This window comes from Echinops telfairi, unplaced genomic scaffold (genome assembly GCF_000313985.2).
Source record: "Echinops telfairi isolate 266 unplaced genomic scaffold, ASM31398v2 ScPeMD7_7458;HRSCAF=8496, whole genome shotgun sequence".
Classification (NCBI taxonomy): Eukaryota; Metazoa; Chordata; class Mammalia; order Afrosoricida; family Tenrecidae; genus Echinops; species Echinops telfairi.
The window spans coordinates 25014937-25033259 of record NW_022111358.1 but is presented as its reverse complement, the minus strand read 5'-3'; the positions used below and the strand labels follow the sequence as shown (position 1 = coordinate 25033259).

Genomic DNA, 18323 nt, shown 5'->3' with positions numbered 1-18323 from the left:
TAACACACCAAGTGTAGGGAAAAGGGTCAGCTAGGAAGCAAAGGGCAGGACCCCTTCACATACGGCCTCTTAGGGCTGTAGCTTCTGGAGGCGGACAAAGGCAGCAGGACAGCAGGGGAACAGCACCGTCTTGTGGGTCAGAAGGTCGATGCTCTAGTCCCTCTTTCCTCTTGTGTGGTCCCTGCTCTCCCGACTTAGCCTTTCATGAAGTTACATGGCAGAAGGGGACTGGACTGGGTGGCATGTGACTCCTTCCAACTCTTACAAGTTACACAGCCATGAATCCATGAGGTCCCTCCGAGAGGAGGGGCATCCCAGAGCGAGCGTGGCAAGGATGTCTTCACTCTGCCTGTCTCAAGGATGAGTTTCTAGAAAGAGCTACCCAACTACTTAACAATACCCCACATGAGGGAATCTTCTATCTCTTGGTCCTTGTAAGCCCAGAGCCCGAGGTCCTCTTGATCCCTGTCCTCCTGGGCCCATGACCAAGCAGATCAATCCCTAGGGCAACCTCAACCCACCTGACCCAGGGGCCTTCCTACCGAGTGTACAGCTCCCGAGCCCTGGAAGCAATGGTATTCTGGAAGAGGGAGTTGTTGTCCTGGAAGAACTTGTCATACTTCTCCGAATGCAGACTGGGATAAATCAGCCGGAACCCTCCACAATTTTCCTTCTCATGTTTCTTGGTTTTCTCTAACCACACAGCCTGGAAACCCTTGACCTCCTCAATCCTGTTGGGAAGCAGAACACAGGGCTACAATTAGTTTTCAGGACAAAGCTTGGGGATTATGGTACTTGGAAGGAACATGCCAAAGATGGATGCCATTTAAGGCCAGACAGGGGCCTTGCACTTATTAGTGGTCACTCATTGTACATTAAATAAAAGCATGACCGCATCCCTCAAAGAGAGAAGATTCTAGCTCTCCTGAGGCAGCCATGGTCATAATACTCTATGAGATGGTTAAAAGACCCTTTCTCCCAGCCTTCAGGCAGGAAGCTTCCTGGCAGAGCGGGGGTCATCCGGGTGCTTGTTGATGGATCTAGGCTCGCTGACGCCCAGAGAGAGAAAGCGGGATGCCTTTGGGCCAAGACATAAGGACTAATGAAGAGTAGATGATATCTTGGGGCACGTGGAGCCATAGAGCTTTGTAATATTTGCCTGAGCAGGGCAGAGGATGGGCCAGTCCGAGAGGCCCTTGGAGGTCCCAGGGGCTAAAGAACCAACCAGAAAACAGAAGCTGATGAGCCAGGAAAGCACAAAGACCTTCCCTCAGAGCCGATAGAGAAAGAAAACCTACCCTTACAGCAGGCACTCTGAATTCAGACCCCTAGCCTCCCACACAGAGAAAATCAACTTCTGTGTGTTCAAGCCATTCGCTTGAGGTAGAGCAGTACTACAGAGATAGACATAACTTGTTACTACATGTGTGATTCTGCTCTAAGACATACCTAAAGGGTGGATGCCTTTTGGGAACTGAGTAATGGGGAGAAGCCGCAAACGCTTCGTGGGGCCTCGTACTAAAAGACCAGATTGTCTTGAAGAGCCTCGTGGTGGGCAAATGGACACCAAAGACAGTTTTGGTGAGGGCTCAGAGGGAAGTGAGGAGAGCCGTAAGACGGGGAGCAGCAGCGGAGAACCAGGAGACGTGAGAGCCACAACGTTGCTGACCCAGGAAGCAAGAGAACCAAGCGCCTTCCTGACAGAGTAGGATGCCTCTGGCCACTTACTGGTAGAGCTATAGAGCTTTGTAATCTGTACTCGACCAGGGCAAAGGCTGGCCCAGGCCACGAGGTGTCAGGGGCAAAGAGACCCAGGAAACAGAAGCGGAAGCTGAAGAGATGAGGGACCTTCCCCAGAGCTGACGGGGCTTGCTTCCATCCCTCTCTACGGCCTTGGACCCCCTAGGGGACAGTCCTCCTCTGTCCTAGAGGGTTGCTATGAATCAGAATCAAGTCGGTGGCGGTGGATGTGGTTTGTTTGCTGGGTGAGCTTGGTGGGTTTTTAGGAGCTGTGTTGATCTCATTCTTCTCACAGCCCCCTGGGGAGATCAAGGTCATGTAGGGAGGGGTAAGTCCCCTTTCACAGCAGAGAAATGAAGAGCCACTGAGAGAGCTCGAGCCCTCAGTGCCACTCAAATTGATGAAGACACTGGCTCTGGGGTGTGTCTGGTCACTGCTGTCGTATGACTCTATTTCCTGTGGAAGGCGTTTCGGGACAGCATGGCAGACAACTGAGCTCTCAGGCAGCCCTGCCATCCACCAACAAGGTGACTGGGCAGCTCAGTTATCTCTGTGGAGTCCTGGTCTCCCGAGCCTCAAGCACAGGATCCTCTGCCCCCTCGTCAAACACCTTCCTGACAAGGACGGGCAGTGCGTGTGAAATGCTCCCGGGACAGTCAGAACTCCAAAGCCAAGCCCAGGGTATCAGGTCAATCTGCCTCACAGCAATCCAAGAGGACAGACTTGAACTCTCCCCTGGGGTTTCCAAGGCTATGGATCTGCACGGACAGATGACCGCATCTTTCTGCCACGATGCAGCTCGTGGTTTCGAACCTCCCACCTTTGGGTTAGCAGCCCAGGGCTCAACCACCGACACCACCAGGGCTTGAGTCTCAAAGACACAGTGCCATCCCAGGGCACAAGCTCGATGGCCATTGTGCCAGACACCCAATCCCAAAGGATCAGGCTGCATCTGCTCACCAGGAAGGTGGGTGGCTGTGGGGGGTCCCGGGGTTCCAGAGGCCCCTCTTCTGAGGAACACGCTGGCCAGTAAGTAGAGGGAGACAGTGAAGCCCAAAGACTAAACCCTTGTTGGGCACCATGTTTCCGTGTAGAGCTGTCCTTCCCAGGCTTTTCCGTGGCTGCCATGCTTGTGGCAGTCAGGCCTTTCTTTCGCGATACCTCGCGGTGAATTCAAATGGCCGTTCGCTCAATTAGTAGGTTGGTTGGGTGCAAGCCATTTGCACCACCCAAGGAGCTAGAGGGGCATTCGCTTCTGCCAACACAGCGATGTGGAGGAGGAGAGATGGGTCTTTCTTTTTAGTAAAACAAAGGAGTGGTTTACTGGGAATTCGAAGGGCTTTCTAGGAGGAAATTAATTTCCATTACACATCTCTATCGGTCTGTCGCTCAGCCTCCAAGTTTTGGAAACAGAAGCGTGCTCAGAGTAAAACTGTTCGATCTGGTACATTCTACAACTCTAAGCTCGTTTTCCAAAAAGGATCCTCTATGCGATTCCAAGCAAGAGTCTTAATAGCTTCTAATAAGATCGATGATGCCGGGCACTCTGGTCAGCTTTTTTCTATGCATTATCGCATTGAATTCCCCCCCCACACACACACACACACACCGCCCCCGCCAGCCACCTGATGTGTTACCTATTATTGGCTTCATTTCACAGAGAGGACATAGGCTCAGAGCAGTGTCCTAACAGCCACCCGTTATAACTTGAGCCAGGATGGCCCAGTCTTACCGGGAACAGGGGAGTTATATAGAGTGGGGTTCCCTGGGGGAGGGGGGCACTCCTGCACCTGGTCTCCCGAGAACGACATTGTTGGAGGAACCGCCCCCGCTGTCTCTCCTCCTCCAGGATTTTCTTCTTGTCACAGGTTCCCAGGTTGATCAGGACCAAGGTGTCATACAGCAGGCTGTCCTTCACCTCTTTGTCCAACCAGGAGTCAGTGGAGAAGCTTGGAGAGTGGTTGACCTGTGAGAGCGAGGAGATAGCTGGGTGCTGGGCTGTCCAGAGCGGCATGGCACCTCCTGGGTGGTACCAGAGCCTGCGCTGGGGGGCCCTGGCCTACCAAGGTGAGCGGCTGCGAGTGGAAGAAGGTTCTGGCCTGGAATCCCAGTGGGAAAAGAGGAAGCCGCATTCCCTCTAGATTCGAAAGCTTTTATTTACGTCTTTTCTTCTTGAAAAGCACGGGGTCGCCCCTCCATCTGGTGTACTTCTATCCACACATGCACTTGTCATTCTCGAGAGCAGGGTAGGACGGGGCAGCCCTCGGGGACAGATTTGGGAGTAGAAGTAGAAAGGAGAGAGAGATCGGGAGTCTGACCAGCCTTGAGGGAGAGTCAAGGAGGAGGAGCAGACGACTGTCTGACCACAGGAAAGTGCGCGTCGTTCAGCAGCCGCTGTTAGAATCCCAGTCCAGGGTGATATTTGCAGAACCCTAGCAGTTCTGGGAAAATTTGTTCCTGGTGGCTCCATCTGCTATCTGAAGGAGCGCGACAGGTATAACCAGCCATGGCCTCTTTTCCACCCACAGCTGGGAATCAGGGTTGGGAATGGGAGAAGGTCCAGGCCCAGGAACCTGCTCTATCATGTTGTGTTCTTGGCTCTGGGGTACGCACTGGACGGGCACTTGCACCTCGGACCCTGTGAGCCCCATGGCGCATTCTGATTGGCCGCCTTCAGAAAGTTCTTCAAGATAAATTCAATTGTGAAAAAGAGGCAGCCACCCAGAAAGCATGTTTCCCTTCTCCGTTCCCTACTGCACGGGCCGAGTGGTTGCCCCCACCCATTCCTAAGGCAGCAGGCTCCAGGCCCCTCTCTCTGTTGGTGCTTGTAACTGAGTCGGTCAGGCTCCAAAGGGCCACCAGGCCTAGCACCTCTTGTCTTATAGGGAACACTGAAATCAATCCTGTTTTGATGAAGCGCACCTCCTTTGAGGGCGATAACCGCTCTTACGAAAGATAGAACTGTCTTCGGAATCACTGTGTGCTTAAGTTCTCCGTGGACGTCGGACAAAAGGGATGCTCGAATTCCCTGCCGTCTACCCCCCTCTGGTGGCCACTTTTTGACTAAGCGAGAAGCCCCAGGCACTGGTGCCTCTTGGGAGGAAGTGGATTAACACAGTCAGGTGAGTCCGAAAGACCCCAGTTTCCACCCTCTGCCCGGACCGCTCTACCTCCAGCAGCCAGGGCTTCAGCTTCCAGTCCAGCAAAATGTCGAACCCCAGGATCTCAAAGCAGGCACTGCTGAGCGTGTGGTTGGGGAAGCACGAGTGGTAGTGGTGCTTGATGGTGGCGTGGGCCGAGATGATGGTCTTGATAATGACGTCCTCGATATCGCTCCACATCTGCTCCACGTTGTGGCCTTGGGTCACCATGTGCACGTTGAAGGTGGAGAGTTTCCTGGAGGGGAAGCACAGACAGGGCCGCTGACCTCTGAGCAGCTAAGGCCGTGGCATTCTGGAAACCTGAAACGAGAGAAACCGCTAAAGCAGCGGTTCTCAACCTGTGGGTCGTGACCCCTTGGGGGGGCTGTCGAACAACCCTTTCACAGAGGAGGCCCGATTCAGAACAAAATGACAGTGATGAAGTAGCAACGGAAATAATGTTATGTTGGGGGGTCACCACCCCGTGAGGAACTGTATGCGAGGGTCGCGGCACGAGGAAGGTGGAGAACCACTGCTCTAAAGCCAGTCGAGAGGAATACCCAGGACGCTGTTGGCACAGGAGAGGGCCTGAAAGAGTCACAGGGCCACATTCGTCCAGTCTCCCCTAAGCCCCGGAGTAGATGTGTGTGTAAAGACATATAAGACGTGGCTGGGCCACCTCCCTCGCCTAATTCACAATAATAATACAAGACACGGAGTGGGGCACGTTCAACCCCCAAGGACTGGAGCAGGCGTCTGGCCTCCCTCCCGCCTGGAAAGCTCAGTGAGCGGAGAGAAAACCAACCAACCAAACATCCCGCGTGGTTTTGCTTTGGGGGCAGCTGTTTCTCAGCCTTCGGGGGCTCCTTGACATCACTCGAGGAGGGTGAAGGGAGGCATCGACCCGTATAAGACATGAAAAAAACCATAATACTTTATAAATGATCAAGGGTTCATGAGGTGGGGGGGGGAGCTGTTACCAAGGGCTCAAGTAGAAAGAAAATGTTTTGAAAAGGATGATGGCAAAAAATGTAAAAATATGCTTGACACGATGGATGATGGATGGATGGATGGATTGTGGTAAGAGGCCCCCAATAAAATGATTTTAGAAAGAAAGAGAAATCACTTGAGGAGCCATTAAGGAACGCCGATACTGTTTGAGGGTGACCTCCAAGAGAAAGACAGCCAGGGACTCTCACAGATGGGGTGACCAACTGTTTCAGGCCATCTGGGATTGTCCCAGATTTTGACATTGAGAGTCCCACACTGCAGGAAACTCTTCGGTTCCAGACAAACCAAAATGGTTGTTACCTGTCACAGAGGATGTCTCTCCCGTATGGAAATCTGAGTGGATGTTCTGATCAGTTCTGAACCAGGCAATACAAAGAGAGGGCGAGCCTGGCCGATCCAAGGGGCACACGGCCTCACCCTTCGGTGCACACACTGATGCACACGAAGTGTAAGTGGATGGTGGAAGGGAGACGCAAGGGGCTGAAAGCAGAGAAGAGATTGAGGGGCAGAGGCATCACTCGGGCCAGCGGTTTAAAAAGTGCTCTAGACCCTAGTGGTCAGGGTCAAAAGGGAGAAGGCAGGGTCAACCAGCCAGTGAGCATTTTGCCAAGTGCCTGCCCTTCACTTATCGCTTTGTGCGATGAAGGGATGGACACCAAGGACCACCATCAATGTCAAGGGAAACCCAAGGCTACTTAGAGAACCTGCATTTACATAAAGGCAGAAAGCCGAAGCTCACTCAACTACAGAGGCCACCTGCTCTACCTGCTTCTGTCAGGAGATGGAGTGTGGCACATAAATGGATTTTCCAGATCACTTGAGGCTAATCTTTTCAAATGCAGGGAAAAAAATGTATTTAATTTGCCTAATTGGGAAATAAATCTTCCTAAAATAGATTATACACTTCCCTGCCTCCTTGTGACAGAGGTTATGAAACATACCATAACCCTCCCATGGTGACTCAGGCTCATCAAAGTGAACACCTGCGATTGTGTGATTTCATAATGCCCAGTGGTTAGGCAGTTCAATTTCACATGCCACTCATGTGCCAGGTTCTCCGCTGGGCCTTGGAAGTGAAAAGATAGTGCTGTTGACCAGGTCTCTACTCCAGAGTCCTGCCAGGTTTTCGGTTTTTCTGTCTTTTCCTTCACTTTGCCCAAAGCACCACGTGGGAGGGACTGGCTGGAGGCATAGACGGCCTCCAGCTATGGCCGGAAGTCTGGAGCGGGCAGGAAATTGGTACAGAAATCATATTGTCTCAGTCTTCCCCAAAAGAAGGGACGGAGGGAGAAGAGAACGGGAGAAAGGAAGGAGGACAGGAAGAGAAAGGATGAACTCTGTAAGGCACCACTTCTGGGAAGCACCCAAGGGCCCAGGACACCATCCCACTGCCTCGAGGGGACACACTGTGCAGAGGGGAGCACGAGGCAAACAAGCAAAGAACAGTGCCGGATTATGGGGGATGTGACCCTTGAGGGTGATGGGATTTGAGCCAGAGAGGTCACGTGGGTGGTTATACTTCAATTCCACAGCTTGTCCTAAGAGATGAAACCTAGCCTTCTTGTCGGATAATGAGGAAGGCCGAGGGCCCAAGGAAAGTCAGGTTTGACCGCTACTACAGTGTTTACTTAAGTGACCGGACCAGAACCTGGAACCAGGTCCCACGGAAGCTTCGTGAGTCCAACACGGAAAGAGGAAAAACACCCACTGTCCCGGAGTCCATTTTGGCGCCTGGCGACCTGAAGGAAATAGAAGTGCCCCTGAGGGGTGCCCAGCCTCCTCTTTCTCCCGGGGAGCAGCTGATGGGCTCGGACGCTCACCTTGAGGTTAACAGCCCAATGCTTCAGTCACCGCAGCACCCGCAGGCCCGCCTCCGTGAGACAGGAGAAGGGCCTTTGGTGGCATTTTAGGTTGTTGGTGAACAAAAGCAGAGGCGTGAGCATGAGGACTCGCACCCAAGGCACCCTCACAGAATGCTCTGGAGGGACCAGCGCCGCGGGATGGCTCGAGGGGCGAGATCGCCTGGGCGTAAATCCTAGCTCTACCACTTCCTGGCTGTGCGACCTTGCAAAGTGACACTCCAATTCCATGTCCAAAGCCAGGTGACAGTCACAAGGCCTCGTCAGAGTGCTGCTGAGAGAATGTGGCAGGCGGACCTAGGTGCACGCGCCACCATCGCGGCGCCTTTCCACACACACCCCAGACACACTGCCAGCGAGTGGAGGCCGACCCGCATGGACGACCCGGTAGGACAGGGTGGAACTGCCCCCATGCGTGTTCCAGACTCTTGATGGGCGTTTCTCCCGCGGTGGTTTGGAACCGCTGACTTTGCAGTTGGTAGCCCGACGCACACAAGTCCTCCATAAAGACTTCCTCCTTTTCCCTGACCATGCTCAGGTGCTTCAGTCTCCGTTCCTTAAGACCCAACGGAGGGAGACAAAGCAAGGTGAATGCCAAAGCCCCTTGGGGAAGGTACTTTTGTGAACTGCTCCCCTCCGCCCCCAATTTCCTCCTCCTTTTGAAGCAACCGTAAAAGCCAGCCAGTCACAGGTCTGCCACACTAGGACATCCTGACACAGCCTTTGAGAATCTGTAAGGGAGCGATGCCCCAGGAGCCCCAGGCCCGGAGCCAGGACCGCCTGGCATGTCCTCGCACCTGATGGGCTGCGATCAGTGAATATCTGTTGACAGGAAAAAGCTCCAAGGTCGCCAGAGTGTGTCCGGGTGTGCTGTGTGTACCCTTTACCTCTCCTCCCCCAGCCTCCCACGTTTACGACGAGGCCTCTTTTAATGATTAACAACCCGGAAAACAAAGAGGAAGGAGTCTGATCTGGGCTTAGGAGCCAAGCAATATTTTCCTGAGCGCCTCAGCGCCAGGGTGGAGACCTCTCTGGGCTGACAGGGATTCCAGGGGGCGGCTCAGAGGCTGGCAAGGAAAGGAAAGAACAATGAAGCCGCTTCCTTACCTCTTGCTGCCAGAGTGAGAATCCTGAACGAAGTTTGAACTGTGCTTATTAATGGAGTAGTTAGTCAGGTGCATGCAGATGTCATCCTGGGGAAAAGAGAGACAAGCCTGTGGGGTCAGTCAGGAAGGTCAGGCAGGCCTTGTGCTGCCTCTCTGCCCCCTCCCGCGGCACCTGAGGCTTACAGGGGTAGAAACGAAAGGTGCCAAGTCGGGCTTACGGGACTGGCAAAATAGAGGACAGGGCGGAGTCCTCATGGCCTGGAGGGTCAGAAGAAAGGCTGGCTTCAGCTGGCTTTCCCCCCTCTGCCTGAAGGTAGCTTCAAGAGCTCTGGGAGGGCTTCCCCGAGGGTCTTTCTCTGCGGACATCACTGAATCATGGGGCTGGTGTGGGAGCCCCAGGCCCACGTTTTCCTAGCTGGATGACTTTGACAAGACCCTTGTATTCTCTGAGCCTTAATGCGCCCCTTCTCAAACTGGGGGTAACAATCCCTGTTTGGGAGTGCTCCTTGAAAAGAGAGCTTCGGCAACCTGGCCCGTATTAAGTGTGCCACCAGTGAGAGCTGTATCCGGGACACCTTGATCACGCGGGTGTGAGCAGGAGTTTTGACCCTGCTAAGAGTGTGGGGCTCGGAGGCGTGCTCTCTTGGCTCACCAGGTTGTCCGTGCAAGGGTAGGAGTAAGATGATGTGGCGAAGCGGGCCAATCCTTCGTTGTAGACAAAAATCCTGAGAGGATCACAGGACGTCAGCAGCACATAAATTCGCAGGTCGAACTTGAACCCATCGATGATGAAGGGCTGGGAGGAGAAAGCAGAAGACACACACTGTCAGAGGAGAAGCGGAAACACCCATCTCGCTTTCGTGGTGTCCAACCCAACCTTGTCTCGTGGGATGAAGTGCAGGGTGGGAAAGGCCGAGAGGGGGACAAGGCGACCCGGGTGCTGCCCCAACACATGACTTTGTAGAATTCACCGAACTGCACTGCCCTCCGTTGTTGGATCTGTCAGATGGCACAAGTGAGCCATCTCGACAGCCAAATAAAGTAACTTCAAAACAAGTCCCTTGAAGAGAGAACATGGTGCCACCAGCCAGGGCTATGTTATTGCTTGTGCCCTGCAGGACTGCTCCCTGCCCCGCCGTCTCCTGGCCGTTCCTGTTCCAGGGAGCCAGTCCTTCTTCCTCCACACACCTAGGGGGCTTCGACCCTGCAGTGCGTTCATGCTGCGCTGGCCTCTGTGCTCTGACCAGGGAGTAAAACCAGTCACAGAACTCCTCGCATCCCCCAAACAGGCAGGGCCTCTACACACTAAAGGTGTCCTCCCAGCTGTCACCTCTGAGAGGAAAGGGGCCGGTCTGGTAGGGACAGACCAACTGACCCCTGGTGTAGGAGTCGTTGCCAGAGTTAGGGGCCGTTTCGGCCCAGGAGCTCGTCAGTGTCCTTCTTCCAGAAGATTGGCCTGACGGTCTAATGTGGAAGACTGGCCTCACCCCCTTCTTAACACTACCCTCCCCCCCATTTCACATTGTGCGCAGAGGAGCGAGAGCTTAAGGTTGCCAGGGGTGATGGATCCTTGCGATGAGGACATACCTTTGAAATATAGAGCTGACAGATCATGTCCTCCCCTGGCTTGATTTCTCTCACCCTCCGCGTGATGAATATACCTCTCCCTTGGCAGCCCGAATCCGGCTTACAAATGTAGGTCTTGTTTTTTTTTGACCTGCTGTAATTCTGCAAATCTCCCCAGCTGCAAGAGCAGAGAGGAAAAGAAATACACCTTTAGGGAACAAAGAAAGGTTACCTCGTGACAAAGGCCTGGGTGCTGATGGACACCCAAGGTCCAGTTAGCAGCTGGGGAGACACTGGAGGGGATTCATCCAGGTGCCTATTTCAATCCGGGCAAAGTCCCTTACTGGCTGTCGGTCCCTTGGCAAGTGACTTAAGCTCTCTGAGGCAATTTCGTCCTGTGTGCAGCGAGGATGAGGAGCATGACACCAATCTCATTATCACAGGGCGACCCCTCTGTCCTCACTTGGGCAAAGCGCCCACGTGCCCTGTGCACCCCGTGTGTGGGGGAGCAGCAATCTGGGTCAGTGAACTTTAGATCTGGCTCACACCCCACAAGTCATAGGACCGTGGTTCTGACTCTAAGCTCCTTCTGGGATTCGGGTGTTCATCAGTAACACCTGCACTTCAGTGTACCTGTGAGGGCACTCTGAAGACGGCCTGCGTACGCTCAGAAGAACTAAACAAGTCCACCGACAGACTGCACCATCTCACTCTGGCAATTACTGCGTGTTTTGCATGTGAATTCAAAGGAAGCCGGTGACCACTGGGGAAGGGACTTGATTGCAGTGCTCCTTGAAATCTGGGGGCTCCTGCTGCCCTGCTGGCCAAGCACCTTTCCTACAAGTTAGAGACGCTGGGAAAGGGAAACTCCGTGTGGGCCTGCTGCCTCCTGGGTAGGGAACACTGGATGGGAAGGGGATGGTGGGGTTCCTCTAGAGCCCTTGCCATGAAAATATAATCCTGTAATAACAGTCATGCAATAATACAGTGAACCCTCGCCACTTCACGCTTCGACTTCCGCGGCTTCACTCTATCGCGGTTTTTGCATAATAGCACCCACTGCCTACACCCGCTCCTTCAGAGGAAAAAGACGGCGACCTACCTGTAGAGTACATCCCTTAAGTCATTTCATAGGCTATTGATTACAGTATTTGTAAGAACTATGTATAATAATACTGTATGTGAAATATGTAATACTGTAAACTAGATGCCATAAATAATATAATAAATAATAAATGATAATTGTAACGTCCAAAATGTTTTACTGTATTATCCCTTTTTTGTTTAATAAATTGGGTAATACGAGTGTAATGGTGACTAAAGGGTGTTTTTTTCATATCCTCTATGCTCTAACTACAAAAATATTTGATTTACAAATAAGGAATCCTACTTCGCGGAATTTCATTTATCACGGTAGGGTCTAGAACCGATTAACCGCGATAAACGAGGGTTCACTGTACTGTAATAATCCTGCTCCTGCTCACTGCCTGCGTGTATCCCGGTCGTGTCCATGTTATCTCCATTTCTCCTATGTCTTCATTGTGTGGTTCAGAGCACTTGCTGTGCCAGGATCAGATGTCTGGTTTCAAGATGGAAGAAACCAGACGAAGGGAAGGGCCAGGCACCGCTTCTGCTCCAGGGGTGTTAAAATTTCAAAAATGCCTCGAGAGAGGGTTGAGACAAGTCAATGAGACAGGGAGGTTTCCGAATGTTTGTGGGAAAATTCCAACTGTTTTTAAATTCCACTTTTCCACAGACACTTTGAAGCCCTCTTGTCCTTCAAATACATGATCAATAGCTTTCAGGGTCAGAACAAATAAATGCCCATCCTAACTTCAGGCACCTAGCCGGTGTCATCTCATTTTATAGGCAGGGCCTTGTGTTATCTCAACCTTGGACACACCCGGAGTCTCCCTTCCAGAACAGAAGGGGGGGGGGGGATAGGAGAACATATGGGCGGGAACAGTGACCGCCAGAGATGTGGCCTCGAGAAGGAAATGTAACCTGGGAAGGGGAGTGGAGCCGGGGCACCCGCGAGCACTCACTCCGCGGGAAGACACCAGGTCCTAGGAAAAAAGTGGAAATCTTTAGGGAACATCTTTAACATCCGGCTCATATTCCTGGCCAGTAAGTCCTTGCGGCAGATTTCACTCATTCCAGGGAAGTGATTGATTTTCTGTGAAGGAAGCAGAATTCATGAACAATGAGGGGACATGGGCATCCACATTCCCCTGGGTGCAATGATTAACAAGGGGGAGGGGGGGGGCTCCCCGGCAGCCCCATTAGGCAGATGTCACACCAGGTACCTGGTAACTTTTCATTTCCATAACCCGCTCCAGCGACACTGAGAAGTCCGTCCAGCAGAGTGTCCAGTCTTCATTCTCCCCTCCCTCTCGAAGGCCATACTGCTGGGCAGCCCTGCGCACTGGGAGGCAGAAAGGCCTGTTAGCCCAGAAAGTGGAAGGGGATCAGGGGCCGGGAGGCTCCATGTGAAGGTGCTTCCAGACCAAGTGTTTAAGTGCAAGAGCTGGTCTCCCTGCAGCTGATGGCCATCCTCCCCTGACTGGACACACACCACGGCCAACAAAGGAACATAGAGAGTAGAGAGCTATTGACGAATACAGCCTCTGCTCAAAGCTCCCACAGAAAGCTCTCTCTCATGAATGCCTTACCCACCCTGGCTTCCCCTTACCAGGAAGCAGGCTGCTGGCTTTCTTCCAAAGACTCAGCCATTGAATATTCAAGGAATACAAACTAGCCCTTAACATCAGCCAGAGTGAGCTACAGCACAGGACGTACAGAAATCACACGACGCCTTTCGAAACCATATATATGCTAGCACATCCTTCCCTGGTCCCTGTTGTATTAATACCTTGGGGTTGGCTCCCACCCAAACCCCAGTGCCTTCAAGGACCTTGGCAGGGAGTTGGCCCGCAGGCGTAACCAGGAGAATGCCTGGCCAGCCGAAAGCGTTGGAGTTCAAATTAAACCCAACACCAGCACCACCGGGCTCCGAAGCAGAAAATCAATCGTAGGCTCCGTTCAACCCCGTCTGCCAGTTTGTAACCCGTGCTCTGAAACAGAGCCGTTGACGGAATCCATAGCTGCCTTTTCAGCAGTCATGGTCCCGAGCCATCGTATACAAGAACGCTAACTACGGAAGTCCACACCGCTGTGGTCCAAACCCACCGCTCTTGGAGAGCCAGTCCGCACACCCTCCATAGTTAGTCAAGGTGAGGGAACCAAAGACCGGGGTTCAGGGTTACTCCTTTTCACCCTCAAGACAATAGGAAAACGATCCTTGCCAACCCTCTGGGGAATCGGCCACGGCCCGCGGAGGTCCCCTGAATGCAGATGCTCACCGCTTTCATACCGGCAGTTGGATAGATTGATCACCAATCATCTGGAAAAGAGAAGAAGGAGAGCAGCAAGACAGAGACAGACACGCTTGCCGGCCCCAGGGATCGTGCATGAAGCGTCCATCCGAGGTGGAGCTGAGAATCCAACCCTGGTGGGCCAGCCCCAGCCTTGCCCCACTCCGTCTGATGGTCCCTTTCTTTTTTTTTTTATTCTGATGGTCCCTTTCTCATGAACCAGAATCGGATCCAAATTCCGCAGTGCAGCTAGAGCTAATGGTGCTTACAGCTCCATATTAGGATCATCACCCCTGAGCCCCTTCACTGCAGGGGTCCATGAGGGACATGAACGGAAAATCTTTGGAACCCAAATACTTCATAGTCTCCTGCCCCTTCCTCCTCCTACTGAGGGAGGCTGTGAGTTTGAGGGAGGGCAAGCTCTCCGGCATCGGTCCGAGCGTTGATCTGTTTTCCACTGGGGAGAGGAAGGCATGGGAAACCATTCCACAAGAACTGGAATGCAGAAGTGTGGGCAGATCCCAATAAGTCAATTCTACTATGTTCCAAGTGCACTAAATTCCCAGGACAAGAGACATTTCTTTAAAACACAGAAATCCTTAAGTCAATTCTATTATGTTCCAAGTGTACTAAATTCCCAGGACAAAAAACATTTCTTTAAAACATAGAAATCCTCAAAAAAAAACATAGAAATCCTCTTCCCCCATCCACTAAAAAAAAAAAAAAAAGCATCCTAGACATGCTCACAGAGTGGAATTAGGATAAGGTGTCAATTTCATTTACATGCTCATTATATAAAACAGACCATCCACGGTGGATTCGGTTTGTCTGACCCAGAAGTGGTGGGGTTGGGACAATCCCACACAGTCTCTGCATTCCTTCTCCGGTCCTCTCCCTTCAGCAGTCAAGGCCCCGTTCCCTCCGGATCCCGCCTGTTCTCACCCACGCGGACCCCATTTACCATCTTTAAATCCTAACCTCTTTTTCTTCCTCTTCTTCTTGCCTGGCTGGCGGGCACTCTGGAGCTCCTTTTGCGGCCCAGCGTTCTCTCTCACAAAAGCCAGGGCGATGAGTTGTCTCAGACCTTCCACAGCACCGTCCTCCCTCTCGTCTGAATCTGCCCAGCCTTCTTCACTTTCCGCAGTCTCACCAGGTAGCATCTCCCTGGCCGGGCTGGAGGCCCGGGGGAAATACTCACTGTCCCTAGAGAAAGGGGAGACGGAGCAGCAGTTACATGGATTTACCTACAGGGGGACCCCCTCCCTCGCTCATGTGGGTGGGGAACGCTGGTTCCACAAAGCTAGACCACAAACAGGTTGTGGTCTATAAAAGGCCACGCTACCATTGTGGTTGTTGCAAGTTGGGGAGGGAGCTGATTCCATCTTTTGCCACTGAGTAAGACCTTAGGGACTCACTCAGCCAACCTTGGCCTTGGTTTTGCCCTCTTGGGCTTCTGAGGAGCGGTTTGAGACGCTGTGCGCGGCGGCACTGCCTTGTAAACAAGCTTATTATTAAAGCAAGTGGCTGTCTTGAGACAGGCTCTCAGCACCCAGCCCTGACTCTTCCTAGGCAAGGCCTTAGCCCCAGAGGGGAAGGTGAGGTGCTTTGAGGAGGTCTGTTAACTGTTTCAACACTGAATCTACCTCCCACAGCAGCTATCTGCTGGGGTGGGGTGGGGGATGGGAGCCAAGGCACCTGCCGCTCCTGTTGTGCAAAGCTGATTTTGTAGCTAATGTAACAACGAGATTCAAGGCCAGGACTGGGGTGTGGACCTATAGAACCCCCGACCATGAAAAAGCTATGACGTCTTCCCCATCATTTAACTAAAAGTAAAACCAGTCCTCAACCAGAAAATAGAATCTAGCAAAGTGCTCATTTGCCCCCTCTCCTTTGGGGTGGGACATTTCAAACACATATTTTTAAGGGTCTGATGCCCCCGCCCCACTAATCCCCAGGGATGCTCGTGATCTACCTTTGGGTAGCCGGAACAGCCTGGACCAGTTCATGGACTCGCTCTTCACATCCGAGCTGGCTCTGGTCACCAAGCCAGCTTTCTGGTGCTCCTCTCTCCTTGCCCTCCAATCGCCGCCCACCGCCCTCCCACCATTCCAGTCCCTCTCCTGGAATGCCTATGGCAACTTTCTACCTGCTCTTGGCTTTGTGAAAGACACCTCGCTTTATTATTCAAATAACACAACATGAAAGGAAGTCGAGAGCAGAGTAGGGTGAACACTCACCTGCAGCTTTCCTACTGTAACACAGCAACGTTGACTGCCTTGTGTATTCTCCTTTATCCTCTAACTCCTAAGCATGCTTACGCTTCTGCAATCACAGTCATCCCGTACAAACAGTTTTGTAACATCTGTCTTGTGCTGTCTCAGCATTGTGGCATCAACACCCTTGGGGTCTTGCAAAGTCCCCACGTTTATTTATTTATTTATAACGCGTCTGCCATTGAATGACGGTGTCATAGTCGATCGTCCTGGCTGGTGGCTTAATGAGCTACTAATTGTAAGAACAGCAGTTCGAACCACCAGTCAACCCCGAGGAGACAGAGAAGGCTGTCTGCTCCTATGGAAAATTATAGCCTTAGAAACCCTGCATCGGGTCACTGTGATTCAGAAGATTCCACTGAAGATATGCACCAGAACATAACCGACCATTTCTATCTAGCCCTAAAAAGAACCTCTTTCACGTAAGAAGTCCTTTTGCTTCTTTAGAATTATTTTCCTAGGATGAAGATCTTGAAGTAGGATTATTGGGTATTGATGAATACAAAAACTATATAGCTTTGGGTGTGGGTAAGTATAAATAGGTGTGTGTGTGTGTGTGTGTGCACACAAATATCTCCAACCAGCCAAGCAGCCAGCCAACCAGCGTCCCTGTTGCGATGGAGTCCACTCTAACGCATGGCGATTCCATGCGGGTCAGTGTGGAGCTGTGCCCCAGGGGGTTGTCAAGGGTTGACTTTTGGGGGAGTAGCTCTCCAGGCCTTTCTCCAGCGTGCCTGTGAGTGCACTTAAACCTCCAGCCTTTTCAGTGAGCAGGCGAGTGCTTGACTGTTTGTTTTGCACACACACGGTCTCTTACTATGATGCTTCCCAGAGGCATATTAACTAACCACCTGCACCACCACCAGTCATATTTATATGCGGCTCACCAGAGCGACACCATCTTTGGGGAATTATCTTCCTTTTCTACTCTTCCATCTCTCTCTGTCCCTTTCCCAAATAAAATTTGGTAAGGGGGAGGCGGGGAAGGGGTTGTCTAGCTGGAAGCTACCCACAAATAATTGAATAAGCCCATATAGAGTATGGTGCATGCAGGCTTTTCTTTCCAAAGCATATTCATAATTGCATTGAATGCTCACAACTGCCCCAGGAGTTATGAGGTCCGCCACAACCCCCCATTTGGGTCTTTCCTTGATGAACAGAACTGCCCCTTACACCCAGGTCCCTTATGGAGACTCTTGTGGGAGCAGAACGAGTACTAGAGGAAACCTGCATCTGATGAGTCACTTCTTCCCTGGGGACAGGCACATTCTGGGCAAAGCTCCAGAAGACCACAGTGCTTGGAATCTTGACCTTGGACTGCTCCTTTCCCTGCAAGTACATGGCTCCCTCCCCTCCCCTCCCCTCGCCCTCCAGGATTACTGTTTACTCACGGAGCCCTGGAGGAGGAGTGGCACCGTTTACCTAAAGGTTAATGTTAACTTGTGGGCAGAAAACTGACCCTGAGTTTGGCCTCTGGAGCTGTGGGCTGCCTTTGCCCTTGTTCCAGTTCTTGCCCAAGTGGAAGGAGCAAGCCCTGTCTGCCTCCATGTGTCTGCCTCAAAGAGAAGGAGGGAACAAAGTCACACTGTCCACAGTACTTGCATGACAGGGCCTCCGATCTAGGAGAGCAAGAACTGCATTCTTAAAGGAGCTGGTGCACTGTGGCATTCTGGCCCACGGTCACCACCTGTTTTCTAGGTCCCTGTGACAAACAGCCACCTGGAGGGCATCTGAGGAGGTGCCAAATGGCAAACAACAATCCCTGCCGTGTCTGACGGCTTTTGTTTTGTCATGATCCCCTGTTCTCTCTCCTCCCAGCTTTCTCCTCCCTGTGAAATCCCCAAGCCTGCACTATGCTGGCTTCTTTCCAAAGACTCCTGAGACAGAACATCTCTGCCAACCAGCTGGGGGTTGCATCTCTGGATCCAGCCTTCAGAAGTGCTTGCTTGGCTTGTGCACTCTGTTGTTGTGTTATAGTACTGCACTAAAGATAGTTTTCAATCATTAGAAAGTGCAAATTCCTCATGTAAAAAAGTCCAGGTTTTCGGTTTTCTTTTGGACCAGTAGGGTCCCATTCCTTCATACCAGCAATCAACTAGAGCCCAGTAGTAACTTCCTCTTTAGACACTTTGTGATTTGCTCAGTACCTAACATTCTGTTTTGTCTCCCTAACGCAGGAGTCAAGGGCTAATCAGCCTCCAAATTCCTGAGTTTCCTCATTTGTAAAATTATTGCCCCAGTTATGAGAGTTACA

At 52.1% G+C, this 18323-nt stretch overlaps 1 protein-coding gene across 1 annotated transcript in view; it reads right to left on the bottom strand.

Annotated features, from left to right (window-relative positions):
- Nucleotides 1-16134, bottom strand: part of TTLL6 (tubulin tyrosine ligase like 6) — a 39311-nt gene extending 23177 nt beyond the window's left edge. The window contains 11 exon segments of the mRNA XM_030888084.1: nucleotides 543-731; nucleotides 3531-3706; nucleotides 4911-5136; nucleotides 8858-8943; nucleotides 9509-9652; nucleotides 10444-10600; nucleotides 12468-12598; nucleotides 12729-12847; nucleotides 13785-13825; nucleotides 14775-14999; nucleotides 16115-16134. Coding sequence (XP_030743944.1) covers nucleotides 543-731; nucleotides 3531-3706; nucleotides 4911-5136; nucleotides 8858-8943; nucleotides 9509-9652; nucleotides 10444-10600; nucleotides 12468-12598; nucleotides 12729-12847; nucleotides 13785-13825; nucleotides 14775-14999; nucleotides 16115-16134 — 1514 coding nt within the window.
- Between the last annotated feature and the right edge of the window lie 2189 nt (nucleotides 16135-18323).